Source organism: Apium graveolens, chromosome 7 (genome assembly GCF_009905375.1).
Source record: "Apium graveolens cultivar Ventura chromosome 7, ASM990537v1, whole genome shotgun sequence".
Classification (NCBI taxonomy): Eukaryota; Viridiplantae; Streptophyta; class Magnoliopsida; order Apiales; family Apiaceae; genus Apium; species Apium graveolens.
Window position 1 is genome coordinate 8,000,540 of NC_133653.1, and position 26,931 is coordinate 8,027,470.

General features: G+C 33.7%; 2 protein-coding genes across 3 annotated transcripts; one reads left to right on the forward strand and one right to left on the reverse strand.

The window, feature by feature from the left end:
* The first annotated feature begins 867 nt into the window (after nucleotides 1-867).
* LOC141670433 (uncharacterized) lies at nucleotides 868-18,830 on the forward strand. 2 transcript variants are annotated; one of them, XM_074476266.1, is made up of 23 exons: nucleotides 868-994; nucleotides 2,161-3,203; nucleotides 4,207-4,322; nucleotides 6,496-6,704; nucleotides 7,681-7,800; nucleotides 7,905-8,033; nucleotides 8,133-8,258; nucleotides 9,674-9,729; nucleotides 9,873-9,972; nucleotides 10,113-10,230; nucleotides 10,807-11,016; nucleotides 11,544-11,868; nucleotides 12,672-12,765; nucleotides 13,555-13,663; nucleotides 13,879-14,132; nucleotides 14,229-14,353; nucleotides 14,859-15,093; nucleotides 15,529-15,717; nucleotides 15,799-16,079; nucleotides 17,048-17,252; nucleotides 17,325-17,564; nucleotides 18,069-18,151; nucleotides 18,358-18,830. In XM_074476266.1, exons 2-23 carry the CDS (start codon nucleotides 2,407-2,409, stop codon nucleotides 18,518-18,520), a joined length of 4,284 nt encoding a protein of 1,427 aa, XP_074332367.1. In that variant the 5' UTR covers nucleotides 868-994; nucleotides 2,161-2,406; the 3' UTR covers nucleotides 18,521-18,830. The 2 variants fall into 2 exon arrangements, with proteins under 2 accessions (XP_074332367.1, XP_074332368.1); XM_074476267.1 differs by having other exon boundaries at nucleotides 940-1,031.
* Nucleotides 18,831-19,451: 621 nt separating this feature from the next.
* On the reverse strand, nucleotides 19,452-23,927 carry LOC141672205 (putative serine/threonine-protein kinase PBL19). The gene is made up of 5 exons (XM_074478742.1): nucleotides 22,739-23,927; nucleotides 21,503-21,763; nucleotides 21,044-21,166; nucleotides 19,918-20,373; nucleotides 19,452-19,688 (listed from the first exon to the last, which is right to left on the reverse strand). The coding sequence occupies exons 1-5, from the start codon at nucleotides 23,075-23,077 to the stop codon at nucleotides 19,683-19,685; spliced, it is 1,185 nt and encodes a 394-aa protein (XP_074334843.1). The 5' UTR covers nucleotides 23,078-23,927; the 3' UTR covers nucleotides 19,452-19,682.
* Between the last annotated feature and the right edge of the window lie 3,004 nt (nucleotides 23,928-26,931).

The following is a 26,931-nucleotide window of genomic DNA, read 5'->3' on the forward strand; positions in this document are numbered from 1 at the left end:
CATGACCCGTTATATTCCCTTTCGGACCTGCATTGTTTGTAACTGAACAAAAGCTGACTAACCCGATAAATCGACATAACTTGTCCCTTATTTTTAATTCAATTCTAATGTTATAAATTGAAGTTTAATTAATTTATATTTTTACCATACGAGATTGGGTCATGATTTAATTGCAGCCGTTATATATTTAAACTTATTTGTTATTTTAGACAATTACATTATATCATAAACTAATAAAATAAAATAAATGTTAAAATAGTCAAATTACTAAAACATCTAATATTAATAGAAAACAGTAAAAAAGATATTCATAGTTTTTAATAAAAAGGCGCCCATCTGAATTGAAAGGTAACTTTCATACATATGAAAAATCTCAAAACCTATAAAATAAAACAAGATAATGTCTACGCGTGTAAATTTTTCGACGAGAAATAATTTTTTCGATTATTTCTACGATACGATGAGTTATTTACGAAAAATGACTTCTTCAATCATTTACGAAAAACTCTAAGATAACATTCAAAAAATATACCAAAAGCTAAAAATCTAAAAGTTAAATATAACAATATCATATCGATATACGTGTACAAATTTTTCGGTAATAAATAATTACTTCAATCGTTTGTACAATTACCAAGAAATAATTCATTCAATCGTTTGTTCGGGCGAGGACCTGGGACCCACAAAAGAACAAAATCGATTTCATTTTATAAATATAAAAACTAAAATCAAAACAGGAAACAGCATAGAATATAGATAGACACAAAGGTACGAGGTATAGACACATGTAAAACGGTGCGGTCCAGCAAGGCAAAGCTTATATAAGTTGAACTCTGTTTAACAGCCTCTCTCTCACGCTTCTCTTCACTTCACTTCCCAACACATAAATTTACATACATAATAAAACAAATAATATATTATTATTTTATTTCACATACATATATAATTTGTTGAGAAACTTCAAATTCACCTTCAGTTCTCTCCTTCGTTGCTCGTAAGCTTTCTCATTTCCTCCACGTAAATTCATATTTGTAAGGATATTAATGTGTTTTTATCTTTTATATGTGTTTGTTTTGAGTTTTTTTACATGATCATAGCAGAATTAAACTTGTTTTTATGTGTGTTTGTGTGTGTGATCATAGCGAAATTTAGTTATGTTTTTGGTGCTGTCGGTAATTTTTTTTAACCGCGGGCGAGTTAACTTCTGTGTAATTTGCCTAGTGAGATTTTTCGGTTTAACTTTTTACGGTTGGAAGTCGTTAATTGCAGAAATTTAAATACTCGATAAGGTGTTGGAAATTGTTAATTGAAGAAATTTAAAAATCTCGATAAGTTGTAGTTGGAAATTGTTAATTGTAGAAATTTAACTACTCGATAACATGTAGTTGGAAATTGTTAATTTTAAAGAAATTTAAAATTCTCGATAAGTTGTAGTTGGAAATTGTTAATTGTAGAAATTTAAATACTCGATAAGTTGTAGTTTTACGTGTGCTAATGAAATTTTAAAATGTATTAGAATTGGCAAAATAGTATTCGAGGGGTACTAATGGAATTTTAAGTTACGAGGAAATGTATTAGACTTGGTTTAAAGTTTAATCAGTGGATTGTAGTCCATTTTGGGTTGGTAGTACTTGCTGATCAATTTGATTATAGCTTTACCTCTATCAGAAAGTCCCGTTTGATGCCTATTTAGGCCTGTCGAGGACTATGTATATTTTCGTAAATGTTTTTTTAAATCGTAGGGAACCCGCAGCCGCGGGTGCGCACTAGGTAAACCCCACGGGCTCAAAATGTTTCTATTGATTTCTTCGGTTTGCGGAATTTTAGTTGGAAAATATTTGGAGTTATGTGTCAATGTTGTCATCGAGTATTATGTTAAAAATGTAGTTGTATTTTTTTGGGTACACATGTTATTGGAAAATCATCACATGTTAAAATTAGACAAACAAGGCTTGCATTTGACAGTAGAGGAGGTATATTTTTGGTTGTTTTTGGTCACCTTCTGGTAATCGGTAATTTGTAACTGTATGTTATTTTTTTTCCTTGTCATCTCACTTTAAATTTGTACTTGCATACATACGGTGAGAGTGACACCTGGTATATATTGCTTCTTTCTGGAAGTAACAGATTTATATATTTTTTTTAAAAAATTGGTTGCAGGATATTTTGTGCATACAACATATCAGGAGGCTGCGTTAGGAAAATCTTGGTTCGCAATAATTGAAGATGTGATGAAGACGGTTTAATGCAGCTCCAAGTTTAAGTGACCACTACTTGTTTGGCCAATCCTACTACTGTTGGCCAACAATATTAATGTTTTGGACAGTTCTACTAGCCTTTTAGCTGATCTGTGGCAGTCGTCTGTGGTGTAGAAGGATCTATAACATTCAGTTTCTGTAAGCGGTAATGTGTCCTGTTCGGAGTTATAACAACATTTGCTGGTGTATTTCAGCTGCATATGTCTTTGCATTGGTTTGGTGTCTTAGTTCAGCACAGTATGGAAGCATTTCTGCTGAGTCTGAATTTGGTGATTTGTATAGTAAGCCACCAAAGTACTTATCTCCATTGAGTGGCTTGGTATCTTGCGAAGACTTGCAAGGTGTCGGATCGTTTGACACCACCTGCTTGCTGAATGCGAACCTGCATATAAATACTGACCTTTATGTAGTTGGTCATGGGAACCTCGAGATACTTCCTCATGTTTCTGTCATTTGTCCCGTAGAAGGATGTATAATAAGTTTCAATTTAACTGGCAATGTCAAAGTGGGTCAATACGCATCAATTGTTGCTGGTTCTGTAATTTTCTCAGCTGCGAGTCTGAGTTTTGAGCCTGATTCTCTTATTAATACAACTTCTTTGGGTGGATCACCACCACCTCGAAGTAGGGGCACACCAAGCAGCTATGACAGAGATGGTGGAGGGCATGGTGGGCGAGGTGCTTCCTGTCTGAAAAGCAATGACACAAAATATTGGGGTGGTGATGTTTATGCTTGGTCTACATTGTCCAAGCCATGGAGTTATGGTAGTAAGGGGGGTGGTATGTCTGCTGAACATCAGTTTGGAGGAAGTGGTGGTGGACGTGTTAACCTTGTCGGAGGAGACATTATATATTTAAATGGGTCTGTAATGGCTGAAGGAGGGGACGGGGGATCTGAAGGCGGAGGAGGATCTGGTGGAAGCATAATAGTGCATGCCAATAAACTGTGAGTACATCATGATTGTTTGGAGAAGTTGTTTATTTGCTATTAGTGTACTATTCGTGTGTCTTTCAGGTCAGTGTTGGTGTTGATACAAAGGTGTTTTAGTTAACACATCGTAGACTCGAAAATACTCATTTTAAACTTACCAACACTGTTGCAGCAGTGTAGCACTGATTTCTGTGTGCATCATTACGTGTGTGTATTGGGTAATCCTTGCTCGTGTGTTTCCCTTTAAATTACACAATTGTTTCCCGTGTATATATTTTTTATCGTCACCTGGCTTAATTTCTTTATTATTGCATGATTGTCCAATCTGAATTGTGTGAGGTACTGAAGTCCTTAGAATGTTAAACTCAGAACGAGTCAGTCCTAAAGTTCTGGTTGTTTTTGTTCAATATTTATAGCAGGTCTAACCTTATGAATGTTTTCATGTTTATCTAGTTTCTCAATCTGAGATGTGTTACCTTTATCCCTTCTTATGCTCGACACCAGTGCAAATTTTCAACTCGATTTGAGATTTTACCTTTACACATTCCATCTTTATATAGTTAGATCCATCATTCTTTTAATGTATTACTTACTTCCCACACTTCCTGTGAGATCATAGCTTTCATATCCACACATGCAATGCCTAGACTTGAGTATATAGATTGTCGAAGAGGCTCCCATCATGTTGTAATGTAATGTTTTCTGACACTTCCGACCTGCTCAGAGCTTAATACCCCGATACAATCCAATGCCTAAAGCCCGATTTTTCACAAGTGCAAAGTGTACTCGAATCGTCCTCTTTGACTCGTATATTATTACTCATTTCTCGTATCAGATTAGGTTTATTATTCTGCAATGGCTTTCAGTAAGTTTTTTTTCTTCTTTACCTGTTCTTAGCTTGATTTCTTGTAAATATTTTATAATTTAACTTAGTGTTCGTCTAGTATTGTATTTTCTATAAGTTTCCAATAAAAAAAAAGTATGCTCTTAAGATATGCATGTTGCTTTCGCTGGATAGGAAGGGCTTTGGTATCATAAGTGCAGCTGGTGGGAGGGGATGGGCTGGAGGAGGAGGTGGAAGAATATCAGTCCATGGGTACAACGATGGAGAAGAAGTCAAATTCACTGTGCATGGTTTGTATTTATACTTGTGGGGGTTATATCTAATGTCATGTCTTTAACATGTATTTACCTGCTTTAAGCTTGTTTAAACTTAAAGAAAGTCATTACTCAAGGAATTCTTTTCAACCGAAAATATTTTTAAATAAATATTTGAATTTAACATTTTTAAAATGTTATGGATTGGTCTTGTAAAAAGAAAGGTAGAATTTTACCATACTCGTTTTTTCACCCTAGTCATAAGCCTTCTTATATCTCACCATAGACACAGGCCCTCTATTATCTCATCCTAGGCATAGTCCTTCTTATTCTTTTAATTACTTTTTTGCGTTTGCGATATATTTCACATAATAAACCAACAAATTCTGCAGTAGGTGCATAATTGTTTTGTCATTGTAACCTTCTGATTTACATGCCATATATTATGGCATTTTAGTTGCATCCCCACCTACTAACCAAAAGAAGACGAAGTCCGATGAATGTTAGTGGCACGAAAAATTTCTTAATGATTAAAGTTTAAACCTGGATAATTTTAAAAGTGGCTAGTTAGATGTTCCTTTGGAAGAATTGGAAGTGGGCGTAAAGATATTAAGAGTAGACAGTGGTTAATTTTTTTTAATAGAATAAGAAAAGTACATCTGAATAATTTTTTTAATTGATTGCCTAACGGATTACACACTTGAAGTCACCGACACAGATTAGACTTGCCCAGGTGCCTAGCAATTTTTAGAACACTGATCTCGATATCGAATGGTGCAAGGATTTCCTAAAGTAAGATACACATGTGATTATATATAGGGACTAATTTAACAGAAAATTTTATCAAATAGGCACTTCGGATTTTTTCTGAAATTACAAATAAATTTATTTGTTTGAGTTAAATAAGTTATATTATGTTTTAACTATCACTGTTCCAAAATTAGAGTATAGAAATATGAAATTAACTTGTTAAATATGGTTTTCTTGTTTTTAACGTTGTTAAAATATTCATATACTTACTGTTAAATACATATATTGTTGCCTTAGTTTTGCATGTCGAACCTCAGTTATACATGTAAGTTTAGTTATCTAAAAAAGTGGTATCATATTTTAGCAAATATGTTGAATCTTGGTTACATATGTGTTAACAAAATTTTACTTATTTAGATGTTATATTATATAACAAAAGGGTCATAGTTTATAATTAATTTGTCATCGCACTCAAGGGTCAACACATATATAACCAAGGTTCTTAGTTTCTACTGGAACCAGCCCCATTAAATATATACTTGGTTGCATATGTTTGTTGAAAAAAGTTCATCGAATCCTTAAGGTTTCATATCCAGTGCAGCTATATGGTAGTTTATTAACCACATACTACAATCAACTCCACTAACTGTTTCAGCGTTGGGGACTTTAATTTTGCATATGCTAGATTTGATCCGGTCTTTATAAATCTGTTAAAAAGCAGGTCTCTTTGAGTCCTCTATTCTATTACATTTCACGAAAACATGAATGACCGAGATTGAATAAAACCTTCAGTTTCAGACTTTAATGGAAGGACATAGTTGACAATACACTCCTACATCCCTTTAAGCTTTGCACTTTGTGATGGGTGTGCATCTTGCTCTTTTAATAGTCATTCCCACTCTTTCCATATGTGTTCCATCATCTCTTTGCGTTTTTACCCACTGAAGCACAAGCATGTTCCATAGTGATTTCCTGTAGTTTTTTATTGTACATATATCTGATACTTTGTGAAAGTTCTGATATCAGTGCACGGAAGTTAGTGATTTACTGATTTTCCACGTCTTACTGGCTTCTCCTTTTCACTTCCAGATTTGATCATTTCCAGACATTAATAAATCATTAGTGGAATTTCTTACCTTTTTAAAAAATTTAGTAAATTATTGAATTAAATTTCATTTGGCAAAAGAGGGGTGGCCGCGAACTTTGTCAGAATTCTAAAGGACTAATTTCTAAAACTTTATATGATAATTTGTTTAGGGCATTTTTTTTAAACCTTTGTTGTCTATCTTTAATGAACAAGGGAGATACGTCACGAATAATATCCATCATCCATGGATACATAGACCATGGATCTAAGATCCCCTCTCTTTTTATACACACACAAGCACATACATTCACAAACATATGTGATTATCCCTTTTTTGTTTTAAGATGCATGATATTTTATTTGTCAATGCAGGTGGCATGAGTCTAGGGTGTCCATCAAATGGTGGTGCAGCAGGCACTTTATTTGATGCATCTATATTGAGTTTAAGAGTTGGAAACGATAATCTCACAACCGAAACAGAGACTCCTTTGCTTGATTTTTCTATTAGTCCATTATGGTTAAATGTTTTTGTGGAGAACAACGCCAAAGCTTTACTGCCTCTGCTTTGGAGCAGAGTTCAGGTTAGCAAGTCATATTACTTACTTCATACATTCACAAGCACAATCTTTTACATGTGTAAAATCATTTGTTAAATTGTTTGTTTACAGTGGTTAATGAGCCTATTTTATCTTTAGTAGCCCATAGTAATAAAACCAACGTAATTCTTCTCGTGTAACTTTTTGCTGAAGTAGATTTCATTAGCAGAATGTTGGGGTTGTTTTTATTCATTATTTACTTGTCTATCCTTGCAATATTTTGTAATAAGAGAATCTCTGTTAGTTAAAATATATTCTTATGCCAGTGGGGGAATTCATGCTAATACTATAGTAATCCATTGTTGTCAACAAAACTCTGAGTTTTCTATGGCTTTGTGGAGTGAAAATTTATTAGAAAATAATGAGATCATTGTCGAACTAATGATTCACGACTTAAGGAGATACCTGAAAGTTTCATCTTGGGTATATTTATATTAGTTTCAGGATTACAGTCATTCAATTTTATGATGTCCGTGATGTCCGTCACATGTTATGGTTTATCTCAGTCTGTAGTCTCTTCTAATCATAACTCTTGGCTAAAATACCTGGACCTATATGAGATGATACAAGCTGCACAAGGAATGACTCTTGCTGTAAAATAAATGATTAATTTTGTGTTGCAAATGATCTGGAGAGCAGAGTATATTTCATAAATTAAATGTATAAACTTTAAACACATGAAACCGCACAACTCAAGTATCGTTGAAGAATTAAGATGGAAAAATGATCTGAAGTTGACTACAGCTGATTCAGGTCATTTGATGTTCGTAATATGTAGGTCTTCCCTTTACTTTTGTGTGTATATCTTGTAATCATATTTAGTTCTTTTAAAGCAAGAGGAACATCTGGCTTCAGATTTTCTTTTGTGGTGAACCTCGGAATGTTCGTCTGTGTCCTATACTGTACTTCCTTTTGCAAGTAATCGCTTGAAATTAATAGTTCACTACTGTTGATTGGTTAGGTGAGGGGCCAAATTAGCCTGCTTCATGGAGGAATCCTCGTCTTTGGATTGTCTGAGTTTCAGGTTTCTGAATTTGAAATTGTCGCTGATGAACTTTCATTGAGTGATTCTGTTATAAAGGTACGACTTATAGTTCATGCCTTTCCTACACATTTACACACACACATCATTTGCTTGAGGGTCTACCACTTCTAATATCAAGCATCCCATCTCTTTGATTTAAGGTTTATGGTGAATTTCGAATGTCTGTCAAAGTGTTACTCATGTGGAACTCTAAAATCACAATTAATGATGGTGGCGATAACATTGATACTTCCTCTGTCCTAGAAGTTAGAAACCTTGCTGTCCTAAGGGTACGATCATTTACTATAACTACATATGATACAATAACAGATATTAGTATAAGTTTTATTTTTCCAGTAGTTAACGCTATAGTTCTTTACCATTTACAGAGAAATTCTGTTGTTAGTTCAAATGCGAACTTGGCTTTATATGGTCAAGGACTACTAACGCTGACCGGTCCCGGTGATGTCATCAGAGCTCAACGACTTTCCCTGTCACTATTCTATAATGTATCTGTAAGATTTCATCATTATTGCAAAAAAAATATTATGTCCAAGGTGGTACAATGCCTGCATTTTTGTGTGAGCCATCGTTTTGCTCAGTAGCAAGGCATTTTCTCCCTTGTAGATACTAATTCATCATACGATACTGGGTAAAATGCTTTGCCCTTAAATTGCTTTAAATCATCTAGGTTTTATTCCCGCACATGTTTTGTATGTAATTTTATTTTGTTCTTTGGTTGTTTTTAGATTTCATTAATACATTCATCTGCATGTTATTTAAGTACTTGCTACTAAATAAATTGTCAGATTGCAGTCTCATTACGGATCACGTGTCTTTTATTTTAGAACTCATTCTATAGCACAAACTATACACACTTACTGCTAATTTATTAGATTGCAGAATAAAAAATGTATTTATGTCTTGCACATCTTGTGATTTATTGTTTTAGCCTTTTAGGCCTGCACATTGTATGTACCATTTTTTACTATTCGTTCATATAATCATAGTATCATTACCCTGAGCTCTTTCGTGTAGGTTTTCCCTGCCCAAAAAAGTTCTTGTTTGTCAAAGTACATAGAGAGGTAAATTAACAATTAAAAATTTATCTAGGAAAAAAAGCCCATCCTAGGTGAATCCTATATCAAATGCCTTGATGTGTGGGTTCTCTTCTCGTGTATTTATAATTGTCATCCCTCAAAAACCCAGAATTCATGTTTTTGTATTGCTAGTTTCCTCTTCTAAGTACAGCAAGTGCTTTGCAAGCTGCAAGCATGATAAGCACAACATTTTTTTCGGAACTGTGGATAATTTGCTCAGTGGAGTGTTAAGTATGTGGACTGTGGAGTCTGACGTTTGCCTGGTCAGATAATCTGTTGCATTGTCGGAGAGAGTCTAAAGGCACAACCGTGCAGGAAGTTCGGTCCAGTTTTTTTCCTTTGGAAATATTTTCTTGTAACTATATAACCCTCGTAGATCTGAGACCAGTAATTTTTTGCAGCTAGGTTAAACCACTTTGAATATATCATTTTTATTTTTGAATTTTCTTGTTCTTGCTTGATTTTGTATTAATTTACATTATCTGCAACATTGGGTTCCGTACTGAAAGAAGTATGTGGACAGAACACTCGATATAATTTTGTATCCTGTACTGAATTTTTTTGGTGATCATCTTGGAGGGTCATTTATTCTTTTTAAGGTGATATATGCTCTGGTCAGTTCTATTTCTTGCTGATGAAGTTTACTTTTAGCTTTGAGATATACTGAGCCTAATCTAGTTTATAAGAACTTAATGAATGATGTCAGTTTATCATTCGTTCATTAACTTTTCTTTTATTCTGATTCTGTGTAATATCCGTTACATTTTTACTGTATTGCACACTTCAGCTGATGTCTGGATAAAATGATTAACAAGTCTCAAACTTCACAGATTGGCGCAGGTTCATTACTTCAAGCCCCATTGGATGATGATAACAGTAAGAGTGTGTGAGTATAAACATTTGGTCCACCCCTTTCATTATTGTTCTGAACTATAAGTTGAAAGATCATATACTTTAAGTTGAAACTTGAAAGTAATAATTTTTACTTGCGGAACATTTTTGAATTTTGACATTTTCATACCGATGCAGTGTAACCAAATCACATTGCGGGAGTCAGGTATGTCCGAAAGATTTGGTAACTCCACCAGATGATTGCCATCTTAATTATACGCTATCCTTCTCCCTGCAAGTAAGTGCGTAATTGTTAATTGTATAGATATGTGTTTGTGTATTGTTATGTTTACTTTTTCAATTCTTTTAACATATATTTATGGAGGCTTATATTGCTTCACAAACTAACATATTGTTATCGTTGTTAACTTCTGGTAGATATGTCGTGTTGAAGACATTCTTGTAAGTGGCATTATACAGGGAAGTATAATTCACATTCACCGAGCTAGAACTGTCAATGTGGACACTAATGGCACAATCACTGCATCAGAATTAGGTAAAAAAAATCTAATTAATGTAGAATATATGATGTAAAGATAATTCTGTAGCAGTAGACAATTGATCGTGTAATTTCCATTTCAGTAACTACTTAAGTTTCGGATTATAATGACTTCCTACTGGTTGAGGAAAATAGCTGTTGGCTACTGAAATTTTATCTATTCTTCCTTTTTTGTACTAAGCTGAAAATTTAGCTAGGGTAAAGAATATGAATATCGTAGTATTAATTTTTTGAAAATAAAAGCAGAATCAGGTGGCCCTGTTTTTAAGGGGAAGGGTTGGAGGATGAAGTCATGCCCGACAGTTGCTACTAATTGTAGCATTTTAATATGAAAAATGTTTGTTTTTTTTTCTTGCCTTGATATACAGATCTAGAAATAAACACTACCTCTAGGGCAATTGGGTAGATAATATAGTCGCAATTTCACATGTATCATAAAGTGAAACTATTCAACTACTAACCCTGAGCATATGGAAGTTATCAGTTGTTTTTAAAGGCAGTTTACAGTTGTTTTTAAAGGCAGTTTAAAGTTCTTTTTTAAAAGGCACTGCCTAAATATAGTTGATTTTTCAGGTTGCAAAAACGGTATTGGGAGAGGAAACTATTCAAATGGGGCTGGTGGTGGTGCAGGTCACGGGGGGAAGGGGGGATCTGGAGTTCACAATGGGATCGTGAGTGAAGGAGGTAATACATATGGTAGCGCTAATCTTCCTTGTGAATTGGGAAGTGGAAGTGATGGTCCTCGTGTAGCTCATGGCCATGTTGCAGGAGGGGGAATGATTGGTAAGCATTTCTGCAAACTTTCAAGGAATTTACATTTCCCTAATTATTGCTAACCAAACAATATCTCAAAATGTTACTCCCTAGAGATTTCTGCTTCCCCATATATTCCCGTCAACCAAACAACTACTATAATGAGAAATGATGGATAATTGAAATAATTGGTGCTTTTGATAAAGTCCTTCCTATATATACTTGATAAACTTCTTTCCATGATAAAACATTGTAAATGCCTTCATATATATATTAAACAATAAAGAAAAGATTGCATGATTAATATCTGTTTGCCATTAAATAAGTTGAGTTAGCCGTAGCATGTAAGTGAATAGAACAATGGTTACAAACAACATTGTTTAGAACCTTTAGATGGCTGCCCTGAAATATTTTGACTTCTCTACTTTTGTCAGCACAATTTAGCATCAGCTATTATTAGGACTGTAAACTGAAAAGTAAGGATGCTATTTCTTTTACCAATGTCAGACAAACTCTTATTTACTGTTACGGTATTATTTTTAATATGTGTATTTCAGTAATGGGATCCAATTCTTGGCCTCTTTCGAGGCTTTATATGGCTGGATCAATGAGGGCTGACGGTCAAAGTTATGATAAAGCACTAGAGAAGATCAATGATAGCGCAGTTGGCGGACTTGGTGGAGGTTCTGGTGGAACAATTCTTCTCTTCATAGAAGCACTTGAACTCGTGCAGGACTCTTATATCTCTGTTGTTGGGGGGAATGGTGTCCCTCTCGGGGGTGGTGGTGGAGGAGGAGGACGACTTCATTTTCACTGGTCTAATATAGATGTAGGGGATAGATATGTTCCTCTTGCAACTATTAATGGCACCGTCTACAGTAGGTATGCTAACAATCATGAATCCCGCAATTATTTTTTCCTATTATTTTTTTTAAAAATTATTTTTTATGATTAGATCGTAATATGATAAGTTTTGGACAGGTTGATTGCGAGCAGTTTGTTATTTTTTTAGCTACCTTGTAAAGAAATTTATTGCAAAACCATTCACACAAGAAAGAAAATCTGCAAAAACACAATTTATTAAGATACTAAAGCCCACGATTTTTTAAGTGCTAGGTAACGCTGTAAAGGAGCCAAGTTTTTTGTGCACAAGCTCGATAAGATGGGTCAGCTCGATAAGAAATCAAGCTTGAACTCGAACAGAAAACACTTGAACTCAAGCAAAGTTTCATAGTTGTTCGACCCAGCTCGACTTGTTTCGAGATTGACACTACCCGTTAAGCTTGGAGTCGCTAGTTATGTTCGACTATAATTTATAGATAATACAACAGTCACTCACATTTTTTTTGGGGCCAGGTTGTAAATTTGGCCCAGATTAAACTGGGCTAAAACAACGGTAAAAGAAAATTTATGTTTGCTAACTCGGTTGAGCATTTTCGAGATAAAAATTCAAGATGTTAAAAAATCTTGGTAGTACTCATCATGTAAAGCTAATGCTTATGTATTATAATAAAAGCTAAATAAAATAGTGGCGAAGTTAGTATAAAGCATAATTAACTTTCTGCAATTACAAAAGTACATAAAGTGTTATTACTATAATACTTTAAATTTTTTATGCTACAACTATTGTATTTATAATAAATTTAATGTTCTCATCTTATATACTAATTTTTGATTATCTACAGAGGTGGTACAGGGAATAGCGGCGGGCTTCCAGGAGAGGAAGGCACTGTTACAGGAAAGAAGTGCCCTAAAGGCCTGTATGGCACATATTGTGAAGTATGTCTATCTTAGTTAATTGCACTCTTTTCATCAATTCCGTGCTGTCACTATTAACACCGAAGATCTGTGGATTGCCTCAAATATCCATGTGCAGATTGAACATCCAGTAGCTAATATCTCTTTGTTATTCAGTTTTAGCTTATTTAAAGTGCGGGTTCTTGTTTCCATAATTAATTAATTTAAGAATGTCATGTTGCTTTCATGCTTTGTCTGTGTTCACTTTTGTTTTACGTAAGAACAATTTAGCTATTCCTATTTGCCGTTCTGGTTTGCCTATGTTGATTTATTTTAGTACATTTAGCAATAGAATTGTTGTTCTTTTTTTTTTGTTCTAGTATAAATTCTTAAACTTATGAATAGTGAGAGTAGAACTCTAGGGAACTGTTTAATGACCTTTTTGGAGCTATTCATCTACAAAAACTAAATCTTCAGCGATGTAACCTTTTGTTTTTTAATGTTTCATTTTTTTAATATGAATTGAGATATAAATGTAATGTTTTGTTGTAAAGAAAGTTAATTTACTGGGTTATTTATAGTATGATGGTTGTTACTTCTATGAAAGTAAATATTAACTTGCTATACATAATACATGAATGCTTTTTGCTCCCAAATTCAGAAAACAAATAGATGAAGTTGCTTCCTGATCCATGTTTATATAAACTTTATCCTATAGTTATCTTCTCCATTGTACTTATTGTCATACAAATCATCAAGTGCACAGGCTGGTTGTAGAGCTTGTTAAATTGCAGAGATATTAATTTCTTTCTTAATGCAATGCACGTGCAGGAGTGCCCTGTTGGTACTTATAAAGACGTTGAAGGTTCGAATTCAAGTCTCTGTACCCCATGTTCTGCAGTGTTCCATCCAGGTCGTGCATCATTTGTATATGTTCGAGGTATGTTTGTTCACTGAATCTGCATGCTTTGTGTTGCATTAGTTGTCTGTTCACTTTGTTCATCCTTAGTATGTGTATCAGCTATAATAGTATATATGTTTGTTCCCTGAGTCTGCATGCTTTGTGTTGCATTAGTTGTCTGTTCACTTTGTTCATCCTTAGTATGTGTATCAGCTATAATAATATATTCTCACATGTGAAGTGCAAGTTTGCAGGGGGGGCTGTTCACTCATCCTGTCCTTATAGATGTATATCTGACAAGTACAGGATGCCAAACTGCTATAAACCTTTCGAGGAGCTCCTGTATACATTTGGAGGACCATGGCCTTTTGCACTTCTTTGGTCAACTGTTATTGTCCTCCTTGCTTCTTCTTTGAATACTTTGAGAATAAAATTGGTTGGATCCGATTTTTCACATCAGAATGAAAATTCTGATGAACATTCCCCTCATCTTCTTTCCCTGTCGGAGGTATTTCTAATTATCAAAGTTTATAACTTAGACGTCTATCTCTTGTTATGTCAAAGTAATTTGGCCCTCTTTTCTGCTTTTGTTATAATGGATTAGGTCCGAGGAAGCCGAGCTGACGAAACTCGGACTCATGTTCACAGATTGTATTTCATGGGCCCAAATACATTTAGAGAACCCTGGCATCTTCCTTGTTCACCTCCCAGTTCTATCATTGATATAGTGTAAGAAATTACTATTATATTTTCTTATGCAACTAGGTTTAAAATCTATACTTGTTTTTTGCAGTTGAGAAAAACATATATCGTACGCAACTTTTAGTATTCTTGGACAAGTGCTCCGAGAAGAATAACTAATGAAGAAACCTCACTTTTTCATTTTAAAAATATGAATTAGCAACATATAACACTTTTATAGTTGAATGAGCTTCTCTTTGCATCGTGCCTGTTCCCAGGAAGACATAATTCTTCTTAATCACTTATTGTTGTATAGAATTTTGATCCAAACTGCCAAGCTATCAATTTTCTGAGGAAAAAAGATAGTTCAATTTTCGTAGCCAAACTGGCTTTTGTTAGTACATCTTTCTAAACTCATTTCCCTGCTGAAAGCAAACCTGTTTGAAACAATTAATAACAATAAATTACGTTTGAAGAGTCCGACTCAGATTATAAGGGCAAAATTGAAGAGTCCGGGTAACATAGTATTTATTTTTCATTTATTGAGCTGCAGATATGAAGATGCTTATAACAGATTTATCGATGAAATTAACTCGATTGCTGCATATAATTGGTGGGAAGGATCGGTTTACAGCATTCTAACAGTGGTGGCATATCCTTGTGCTTGGTCCTGGAAACAGTGGTGTCGACGTAATAAAATTCACTGCCTTCAGGAGTATGTCAAGTCTAAGTATGATCATTCATGTTTACAGTCCTGTCGATCAAGAGCACTATACAAAGGAATGAAGGTTTGACTTCTGTTTCATTGTAACGTCACCTATGCCTCCTTTAAAATCATCTGTGGCACTTTATTTTGTCTAGTAATGGAATCATCAAGATTCTATATTTTCTTTCTTTTAAATTGTGCACGCTAAACAATGTTGAAACTGACTGGCATTCATTTATATTCTAGATGTTGAAGTTTCTGCTATTTACTTTGTATTCAATTATTTATTTGGAACTAACTTATTTAATGGCTGAACAATATATCTTTATACGCTACAGAACTCTTATGTAGGTTGACGTGATCTATATGGATACCCAATGCTTGTTGCAAAATGTCTCCCTAATGAAGTGAACAATGATATATGACCACTCTTAAGGACACTGTTTTTAGCTTCAACTTTCTCAAGAATATATCTGTTCATTTTTTGATTCATATATATAAAGGTTAACTCTTGCAGCTCGGGGCGACTCCAGACTTGATGGTTGCATACATTGATTTTTTCCTTGGTGGTGACGAGAAGCAACGAGAAATGGTAAAAATCATACAGAAGAGATTCCCAATGTGCATAATATTTGGAGGAGACGGAAGCTACATGTCACCATACTATATTCACAGTGACGCGCTTCTCACGAATCTAATTAAACAGGTACCTTAAAGTCTAATAACTTTGATATATTATTATCTGAACAGATTCTCTTATTTAATGAGCCATATTATTTCTTTTCAGCATGTTCCACCAACTGTGTGGAATCGCTTTGTGGCTGGTCTAAATGTGCAGTTGAGAACTGTAAGACATGGCTGGATTCATTCTGCTCTAATACCTGTGATTAATTGGATAAAAAGTCACGGGGACACCCAACTTAAGTTTCATGGGGTTAAAATTGAGCTTGGATGGTTCCAGGCAACTGCTAGCGGGTACTACCAGCTGGGTATCTTAGTAGTTGTTGGCGATCATTCTTCCCATAGTCTCCACCAATCTGGTTTTCTGGAAAGTGAGGATTGCCCAAGGTATATATGTGCTACAGGATGCAAAAGGTCATATATAACCTGCTATAATTTTCTGCACACCAAAAATCATCTTAGCCTATATTACACTGAAAAGCTTAGGACTAATTTCACTGAAAAGCTCTGTTGCAATGACTTCCAGTATCAGATAAAGGCCTAAAGTTATATGGCCTAATTTTCCAATATCTAACAACACAATTAAATGACATTTATGCTAATGGTGTTTGAGACTCTTATGATGTGCTCCCGAGTTAAAATCAGGAGAGAAAAGAAAAGAATGGAAAAGAAACTTTTATAATTTCCTTCATAGTCGTGCTCCCCAGTTTTTTCAGGAGAGAAGAGAAAAGATTGAGAGAGAAAATTTTCAAAATTTTCCACCCAAAAGTTTCTTCCCAAAAATGGGATGATTTGGGGAGAAGCTCTCGCATACTTTTCAATATATTTCCCTCCAAATTAATATTTTCAAAATTTTCCCTCCTTTACAAGAAATAACTTGGGAACATCTTAAAGAATTTTTTTTGCTTCTCTTCTTTCCCTTTTTCTTCTCTTCCGTTCTCTTCTTTCATAAAAAACTTGGGAGCACAGCGTTAGTGATTGGAAAGTGAGGGAGGGACGGATGTTATATTATTTCTGATGAATTGAATTGTGAAGCATCAGATGTCATTTCTGAAGGCTAGTTTTATTTTACCGGCTTGGTGAAGAACAGACTATGAAAGATTAGCAACCTGAGACTATTGGGTCATATATATCTTAAGTTTCACCCTACGTTACATGGTTGTATAGTCGTTGGATGTCTTAGTTATTGTTAATATTGTAATATGGGCAACTCGGAAGAGTACCTGTGCACTCATCAGAGTACACATTCAACTGGACAATTGTGCACTCGTCAAAGTACATAGTCCTTTAACTTAGTTTTGCTTACTGATTTCACTCAAGGTAATGCTTATTGAAGCAATGTTTTTTCTTCTTAGCCCGTCATCGAGGAACGTGGCTACTCTTGTACAGCCGCAGTCAAGTCAGTTGCATGTGAGTCATGCATTATGTCAGAAAAAAATTACTTGTGGAACTAACGGAGGACTCATAAATGATGCTACCTTAAAATCATTGGATTTAAGAAAAGATTGTCTTTTTTCACCATCTTTGCTATTGCAAACTACCAGACCTGTGGACCGCCAGGTACTTTAAATCTCTGCAACATGCAAGTTATTAGAATCTTCATTTATTAAACGTTTATGTACTATGTTTCAGGATACCCTGCAGCTGCTGATCACAATCATTCTTCTGGCTGACTTTTTTTCGACCGCCCTCCTATTGCTCCAGTCATTTTGGAATTCGCTTGGAAAATTTCTTGCTATCATGCTTGTTCTTCCTTTATCATTGCTTTTTCCATTCCCTGCTGGCTTGAATGCGTTGTTCAGTACAGGTCCCAGGAGAGCATCCCTCTTTCGTATCTATGCCTTGTGGAACATTAGTTCACTGTCAAACATTGTAAGTTTACCCAGTACGTGATTAAATTTGTTGTCACCTATATCTACTATAAATTTCTAATATATATCAACTCAAAGCCTCTGAGGACTTGAGCAATATATATTAAATTGCAAAAATAAAATATGTGAATACTCATTGCATATGTTAGTGTCCACATATATATGTACCTATAGGTAATGCAGATATAACTTCGTATGGAAAACAAAATTCATAAAATTGATAAACTTGCATAAATTCTCTAAAATGAACACATCTCATCTGTCGTATGCTTCAATTAATTTTTTTACTTTCTTAGCTGCTTTTTGTCATCAACGAGCCAATTGTAGCTTCAACTATATGATACATTATATGAAGGTTTGATGATGTATGTATTTTTCAAGCCTTGAAGTATTTGCATATTTTACTGGACGTTTACAGAATTATATTTGTTGAAGCAATAAGCTTTAAAAGAATTTGTGCTGAAAACACGCAAATGACTAATTTGAAATTGCATTTTTTATGCAGGTTGTGGCCTTCATATGTGGTCTAATTCAGTATGGAATTTTCTTATCGCAGCCACCCAAAGAGGCCGGCATGGGTTCTATGAGGTAGAATGATTGATTATAACATTGCATACTGAGTGTCCTTAACTTACCCAAACATTTCTCTGCAGCTGTATACTTGTCCAAAAATTGTGTCATTGACTGCCTATTTACATATTTAGCTTTTCTTGTTTGCAAGACATTCGTTATGATATCTTCTAGATGTTGATTATGTATCTGAATGCTACTTTAATTGTTTCTTATATGTACAGCATGGACGATGAGAAATGGTGGCTATTTCCTACATTGTTAACGCTATTCAAGTTAATTCAAGCTCGACTCGTTAATTGGCACATAGCAAACACAGAAATTCAAGACCTCTCCCTCTTCTGTCCGAATCCTGATACTTTCTGGGCCTACGAGTCAGCTTTGTAAAATTTTAGTAGTGTAGGTTCTCTTCGAAGGAGATTGTTCCTGCAGGGCCGCGAGGAGGTGCCTTCAGCTCCTTGCCTGGTACATAAGTTGGCCGCGAGGAGGTGCGTTCAGCTCCTTGCCTGGTACATAGCTTCGGTATAACTGTGCAGTTTTGTTCTTTTCAGATTTAGCAGGAGCATGGGAGTAGTGGAAATTGTAGTTTAGTTGGCACATAGAGAGAAAGAGGAAGATTACATAGATTTACATGTCCTTTATAAATTGTTATTTCAATAACAATTTTTTTAATAATTTTCAGAGCTATTTCGTAGCATATTTTTTCCCGCATTTGGATTTTTTTTTTTAAAAAAGGGGTTCTGGAATTTACATGTTTTTACAGCTGAACTGGGAGACATTAAATATTAATGAACCATAATTTGTCATAAACCATTTTGGTTAAAAGGTAGAAGTATTTAGTAAATAACAAGGGATTTATACAATAACTCGTTTTATTTGAAGATGACAATTATTTTATAGATCTTCTAGCCTATGACATGGGCACACATCAACAACTTCGGCACATAATGTTTTAACCAATTGTGAAATCACGTTAAATAACCAGTTTTTCTAGAATTTGAGTGGTAGGAATTAGACTTACCATTACCATATTATGGGCAGTTTTGTTACAAGTACAACGGATGAGTATTGTGAAAATCGAAGCTATTAACATAACCGTATTATTAGCGGTTTTGATGCAAGTACAACTTATAAGAATCGTGAAAATCAAAGCTATTACATCCATACTAAACAGGGGGATATATTTTGCTCCTTCAATCTTATGCTATATAGCTATAACAGCTGGATATGATATCGTAGAGCTGATCTCTTGTGGCTATATAGCAAAATGTTTCAAAATTGACAAAAATCTAACATATTTTGTAAATAGAAGCGAGGGTAATAAAAAAATGAAATAAATAATTAAACAAGGGTTGCCACCGTCGAGCTCGACAATTATCAGTCACAACTGGTTACTCTCTTGTTGGTGCAAAATAGAAAACCTTAACCTAAGACTCTCTTTATTTTATTTACAATGAAAAAAACTAAAATCTGTTCGTTTTTGAACACCTGGGTAGCAAAGCTCATCAAGCAAGAAGAATGCATCTCTTGGCCGTTAGGAGGCAAAAACTCAAGCCTGTCAAGATTAAAAAGAAACACGTCAAACGGAAGTTAAGCCAACGCAAGCATGTTCACGTTAGAAATGAGGGCGGAGGAGGGTAACATATATACAGAAGCTGCCCCCTCTCCCCAGTTCCTAATATTAGAAGGAAAGAACTGGCTTTTAAATGTATTTGGTTCTTTTTTAAATTCTGAAGTATTTGTCCAAGTGAAATTTAAAATCCATAAGATCCACTAAACCTTACCTTAGCTGAAGGGACGGCCCGTCTTGCTGTACTCGTTATTATTGTCTTCAAGTTCGCTCTAGAGGACTCTGCAGGACTCTTACTGGATGCATTTGTTTCTTCAGACTCTTGTATTGCTTGCTTCAAGATTTCTACCACCTCATCCATTGTTGGCCGTTCTTTAGGATTCTTGTTCAGGCAGGCATCCGCTAGCTTTGCAATCTTTCTCGCGGCACTCAGAGAAAATTGATTTCTTATCCGGGGATCAATAATCAAGCTAAACTTCTTGCTATCTGTAGGGAATCTTTTCACCCAATCTAGAAGTTTCTGTTCCGTGGTTGGACGATTCCTTTCCAGTGCACGCCTACCTGTGAGAATCTCATAGAGCACAACCCCAAAACTCCACAAGTCACAGTGAGTAGTGAGGTGTCCAGTCTCAACATATTCTGGAGCGGCATAACCATATGTACCGACAGGCTGACCAAAATAAAAGTTACTTTAGATATTTGATCAATAATGGTTAACCATAAGATAGTAGGATAGGGAACAAATGCAACGAGGAGCAGCTGCTAATACATTTTAGTTCAATTGACATATAAAAATGCCAGGGAAAACCTAAAATATGTCCAGTGAGAATCCTTACCAAGTATAAAAGAGGGTCCCATTTGAGAAATCACCAGATGACTTTGCTTTAACATTTAGCTATGTTAGTGACATAGAAAACAACATTTTGCATCCTTGTACTTAACTCTACAAGCCTACTTGACGCTCTGTTCTCTATGTTCTAATTTACATTTTCTTATATCCTATATGTTCTACCGGTGAATCTATTCTGTAGGCCGCAATAGCATTAGAACTTGCAATTAGGCTCAACTCCTCGCATTACCCTTCTTCTTAACCTATGTCCCTCCTGACGCCATCCATTCATGTCAGTTCATATAGATATGCAGAATTTGTCAAAGACCCAATATCTCCCTCCTTGGAGGTGTAACATAGCCAAAAAAAAAGTATAGAACATTATATTCCAACATACTATCTTGGATATAGCCTTAAGCCCAAATCTGACACCATATTCTCAACTTCATTAAGCAGGAATATTGTAGAGATGCAAAGTAAATATTACTTGTTTAAATATGCTTTTACTTACATTTGTCGATACATGAGTATTATTTCCCATAGGACCTTCTCTTGCGAGCCCAAAGTCTGATAGTTTAGGCTTGAAGTCCATGTCCAATAGCACGTTTGATGATTTAAAGTCTCGGTATATCACCTACCAAATTCAGAAACAATTGACATTATTAAACCATGCCAACAGAAGTATATTGTTCTATAGTAACTTGCACTCAAATTTATTAAGAACAGATGATATCTCTCTCTGACAGGCAGATTGAGATAGAACATTATTAAACTGGATAAGCTTTTCCTTTTAACAATATATATAGGAACTCCCAGTGCCAGAATATACTCCTAATACATTTGCAGTGCTATTGCACATTGGATTGTAAGGTTATAGGATTGATAAGGAAAATTATCAGTACTAACTACAAAGCTCCATATACATATAAACATGTATCTGATAAAAATACAGGAATAATGTAATTCTTACCTGAACTTCCAATCCACTGTGCAAATAAGCCAATCCTTGAGCAGCTCCGAGAATAATTTGTAATCTTGTTACCCAAGGAAGAACTTGCAAAGCTCTACCGAATAGATGATCTTCCAGGCTCTTATTGGGCATGTATTCATATACCAGTAGCCTCTGGATCCCTCTTTCTCCATCTACACAACAGTATCCTATAAGCTTCACAAGGTTAGGGTGATCAACAATGCCAAGAAATTGAACTTCCGCAAGCCACTCTTTATGACCCTACATAATAGAATAAAAAGAATCATAAGAACAAAAACTAGTTTAGGCAACAAAAGCACGCAAAGCTAATCATATCTAGTAACCTTAAGATATCCTATAACAAATCACTAGTAAAAGTATACATAAGCAGGTGTTCATTCAAGTACAATCTAAAATAACCTACAAAATGCAAACGCAAACGAGACATTTACCGTGACAATGATCCATAGTATATTATATAGTACCATTCGGGTGATATGTACAAGTGTGACCGGTGATTATTTACGATTAGTTTGTACTTTTTGCTGGCTAAAATGATTTTGAATGAAAAAACTGTTAGGAGGAAACACACACATTCGAGATTCAATTCTACTACCAATACAGAGTACGCACACAAACATACAACAATATATTTGACGTGGAAAACCCACGTCTCAACTTGGGGGCACTTGGTGCCCCAAACTGATACTTGAGTCAACCAATGCTCAAGCATCTCTCACTCTATACCTAAGACGACTACATCTCTTAAGCATACATCAAAACAATAACATGGCTATGTATATATAGCCTCACAAACTTAGCCAACAAGACATATCTAATCTGATTACAATAATAATTGTTTGCCCATACAATTATTACCCATTCCCATTATGATAATAATTGTCAACACATACAATTATTACTCAATCTCATTATGATAATAATTGTCAACAAATACAATTATTACCCAATCCAATTATGTCTTGTATCACCAAACCCATATCACATATTGGGTTTAACCCCAACAAAAACAACCATGGTGCAAACACAACATCACTATTATAATAACAAGTTTAAATGAAATGATCATGGTGCATATACAATATCACTCATTACATAAAAAAGACTTGAACATGATCACAAGGAGTCAGGCAAGGCAGAGAATAGATAAATAGCCCTGATTCACTAAACAAATACTACTCAAAATATTTTAAAGAACAAAAAAAAACAACCAACCTGCAATCCATGTTTGTTAAGCTTCTTAATAGCAACCATAACAAGATCATCTTGTCCATTAAAATGCCTAATTGAACCTTTATAAACACTTCCAAATCCACCTTCTCCAATCTTCACCAACCTATTAAAATTATTAGTAGCATTTCTAAGTTCTGTATAAGAAAACACTCTCAAATTATGCTCTTTCTCTTTATACATTTCTGGTATACTTCTTGGTGATGGGATTGAGCCAGTTGATTTCACTACACGGCTACTAGATGGCAAATTGCTATTTTCTTGATTTCTCAATTCTGGGCTTGATTTGCCTCTTTTAGCCTTGAATATTTGAAAACAACTCATCACTATAACTACAAAAAGCTCTCAACTTTATGATCTTTATCCCACAACAAAAAACCCTTTCTAGATTAGAGCAAAACAAGAAAACCCAACTCAAGAAATTTGGAAAATACTTGTAGTGATAGCTAGAAAAATGGTTAAATAGTAAAAACTTAAAAGGTGTCAACTTTATGGTCTTTTTATCACAATTCCCTTTCTGAGATTAGAAAGAAAATAGATAACCCAACTCAAGAAATTTAGAAAATACTTGCAGAGATAGATAGAAAATGGTAGTATATCATAAAAGTGCAAACTTTATGATTTTTAGTGAACCCAACTCAAAAAAATTTAAAAAAACACTAAAAAGAGATAGAAAATGAAGAAACTAATAGTAACAATACAAAGGTGCAAACTTAGTGAACTTTATCTCACAAAAAAAGTTGAAAATTTAATGAAAAACTCAAGAAATGTAGAAAGCACTTAAAAATAAGGACATGAAACGAAGAAATAGTAAAAATACAAAGGTGTAAACTTTTTAATTTTTTTTGTCAAGAAAAAACTACCCTCTAGAAATTAGAAAAAAAAATTGTGAACCCAACTCAAGAAATTTATAAAAACACTATAAAAAAGGATAGAAATTAAAGAAATAGTAACAATACAAAGGTGCAAACTTTATGATCTTTATGTCAAGAGAAAACTACCCTTTAGAAATTAGAAAAGAGATAGTCCCAAATCAAGAAAACAAATTGTATTTATAAAGAAGGGTATTAAATGAAGAAATAGTAAGAGAAAAAAAGAGGTGTTGAAAGTGTGAAAGAAGAGAGAAAAGAAAGAGTGGGAACATAGAAATATGAGAGAAATTTACAAGTGAAAAAGGAAAGAAGAAAAAGCGTGGAAGAAAAGTATACCTAAACAACACATCATCAATAAGGAAAAATAGAACCAAAATATTCAAAAGGAATGAGTAAAGCAAATTTAGAGGGGAGGAGTAAAATGAGCAGAACTAGTAAGACAGTCAATGAAGAAGAGGCAATGGGGTTTGAAGATGTGCCTAAACGAACATGACTATGAAAGAGAAGTTTAGTCATAAATTTGATGACACAAGAGTGATGAGTTTAATAACAAACAGCTTTTGTTACAAATGTGAATATGTGATTGTTGTGCATGCAATGTTGGCTTTTTTAAAAAAATTCCAATTTTTCAATTAATTTTAGAGATTTTTTTCAAAAATATCCATTCCAGAAAATATTTTCAAAAATACAATTTATAACATTTATAATCTCGTGTATAATTTCGAGTAAACTTTTTTACAACATTCCCAATCTAACATGTAATTTATAAAAAAAAAATACCAGATAACCCCCATTGAAATCTAGTAATAAAAAAGAAAACACTTTGTATAATTCAGCAAAAGTCCCTTGACTAGTTTAATTTTCGTTTCAAAATATCTATACATTTTGAAAAAAATTGCACATATTAAGGAACTTTAATCGTGAAGATAAAATTATTTATGATATATAGTAAGTTTTAAAAATATTATAAATTAGTGATATAATAATTATATGTGCCGTAGAATTTTTCATAAAAATATTAACTACATTAAATAATTTAAATAAAAAATTAAAATTCTAAGGAAACAATTATTTTGAAATAAAAATTTATCTTCAAATATTAATCATTATTTTGAAACAAAAAGAGTACATTAAATTAAATATAACTGTATTTATAATTCCGTAGCGTGTATGAAAAGGAAACGAAGGAAAGAGACACAACTACTTACCTGGCCCACCTAGCCCCACCACGTGTTTAAGCTTCCGTGAAAATGTATCTACATTAGTACTCATCTTAGGTGTGTTTTATGCGACGAACATACTGTTTTCAATGTCTTTGGTCCCGTTAACGACAACATCAAATTATGGATTTAGAGAATAGAAAACCAATTTCATTTTAACAATTATTAGTTTTACAATTCATGTGATTCATGTTTCTTCATCAATATTTTATATTATTTATAATTATAATTAAAAAAATTAGTTAATATCAAATAATATGATTGATGAGATTTGAATCGTTAGTCTTATTAGTATGTGTATATAAATAATAATATAATTTATTATTGACAGAATTTAAATATGAAATTTGATATATATAACAATATAAATATTTATTTTTGGCGGAGTTTTAACGGAGGAGCTTGCCTAGTGCATTAATAATAATATAAATATTTGTTGTTAGGGAATTGAAATTTAGAAACTGAAATAGGATATATATTCTTTTAGTATTTGAATTTAACGATTCTGATTATATGCTCAAAACTATTTGACGATCATGATCGGGATAACCAAACCAACCAAAAAAAGGTCATACCAAATTATACGTTATTCTGATTATTATAATTTAGTATAAATGTATACAAACACTTAGATTCAATTAAACTAGGATAGTTATTTTTTTATTAAGTTCAAAGAAACTTTCAAGTATTTGTTTAGTATAAATGTGATATAAGCGATAATCGAACCAAGACTTTAAAACATGTGTACTAAATTATAATAATCGGAATGGAGTATAATTTGATTCAACCGTTATTCCCTAATTCTAATTATTATAATTGAAAATAAATAGTATTGTATATCTACTAAACTATTAGACAATTTTCTTATTCTCCTAAATTTCGTCACAACACATCATGCCAAGCTCCAAATACAGCTTAATACTCCCTCCGTCCCTCCCAATTGTTATCGTTTCTGGGAGAGTGTCCGGCACGCATTTTAAGATGAAAAAAAAGTATAGTTCTATAACTTTTAAAAAAAAAATTATTTTTCTGAATAAAAGTTTAAACATTCTATTTTTATTCAGAAAAAGAAATTTTTTTAAAAAAAGCTATAAAACTATACTTTTTATTAATCTTAAAATGCGTGCCAGACACTCTCCCAGAAACGATAACAATTGGGAGGGACGGAGGGAGTAGCTTATTCCTAATATTTTATTATTTTATTATAAATCTATAATTTTTATATATTTTTATAAATATATTAAAATTAAATTTATTATATTAACGGAAACCGTGCATCGTACGTGATTTAAACCGGTAACTCTAATACTCAAAACTGTAATAGTTATTAAAAAGCTCATATTCATAAGGTCCAATTATATTACTTAAATATTTTCACTTTGACAACATGTAACTTTATCAGAATTTATGCTAATATATTTTCATTTTAGCAATACGTTTCAAATTTGATAACTAATTTATATTAATATATGACTCTGTTAGATATATTGGATAATGTCATGTGTAATATGATTTGTGTTTAGTTTTCAGATCTTACCTTACAGGACAAATCAATACTTAACTGGAAATCAGCACTTATATTGAAGACAGAACTTAAGATATCAGAACTTAAGTTATCAGAACTTAAGGTTCAGAAGATATTTATCAGGAGATAATATCAGGACTTAAGATGACTTCAGATAAGACAGGCGGCTGATTGAAAGGAAAGAAGATCGAGACTAAGACAGAAAGAATTGTGCATGAAGAAGGAATTCTATGAACAATAGAATACTTGGAAGAAAAGATAACTAGTTGATATATTTTAGGAAGCAGAATTATATTCCATATCAATTAGAAGATTATCTTGTAAAAACACAGACATAGAGTTTACACTATAAGTGTTACGATTATCGAAGTTATTATTCTTTGTAACTCTAGCAGCTCTCGTGATAATTTGTTCATCACTGAGAGAGGACAGTTCCATATTGTAACAGAGTTTATTGTGTTGAATAAAATCTGTTTTCTGTTACTTGAGTTCTTATATTCGATTTGATTGTGATAAACACTGTATTCAACCCCCTTCTACAGAGTGTGTGACCTAACAAGT

Bases quoted from the DNA above. Each gene is read 5' to 3' on its own strand.
- LOC141670433 (XM_074476266.1), top strand. From the start codon at position 2,407: ATGTGTCCTGTTCGGAGTTATAACAACATTTGCTGGTGTATTTCAGCT. The intron at 3,204-4,206 runs GTGAGTACATCA...TTCGCTGGATAG, and splicing joins ATAGTGCATGCCAATAAACT to GAAGGGCTTTGGTATCATAA. The intron at 16,080-17,047 runs GTATATATGTGC...TTTTCTTCTTAG, and splicing joins GAAAGTGAGGATTGCCCAAG to CCCGTCATCGAGGAACGTGG.
- LOC141672205 (XM_074478742.1), bottom strand. From the start codon at position 23,077: ATGAGTTGTTTTCAAATATTCAAGGCTAAAAGAGGCAAATCAAGCCCA. The intron at 21,167-21,502 runs GTAAGAATTACA...TGAATTTGGTAG, and splicing joins ACAGTGGATTGGAAGTTCAG to GTGATATACCGAGACTTTAA. The intron at 20,374-21,043 runs GTAAGTAAAAGC...TATTTTGGTCAG, and splicing joins ATACTCATGTATCGACAAAT to CCTGTCGGTACATATGGTTA.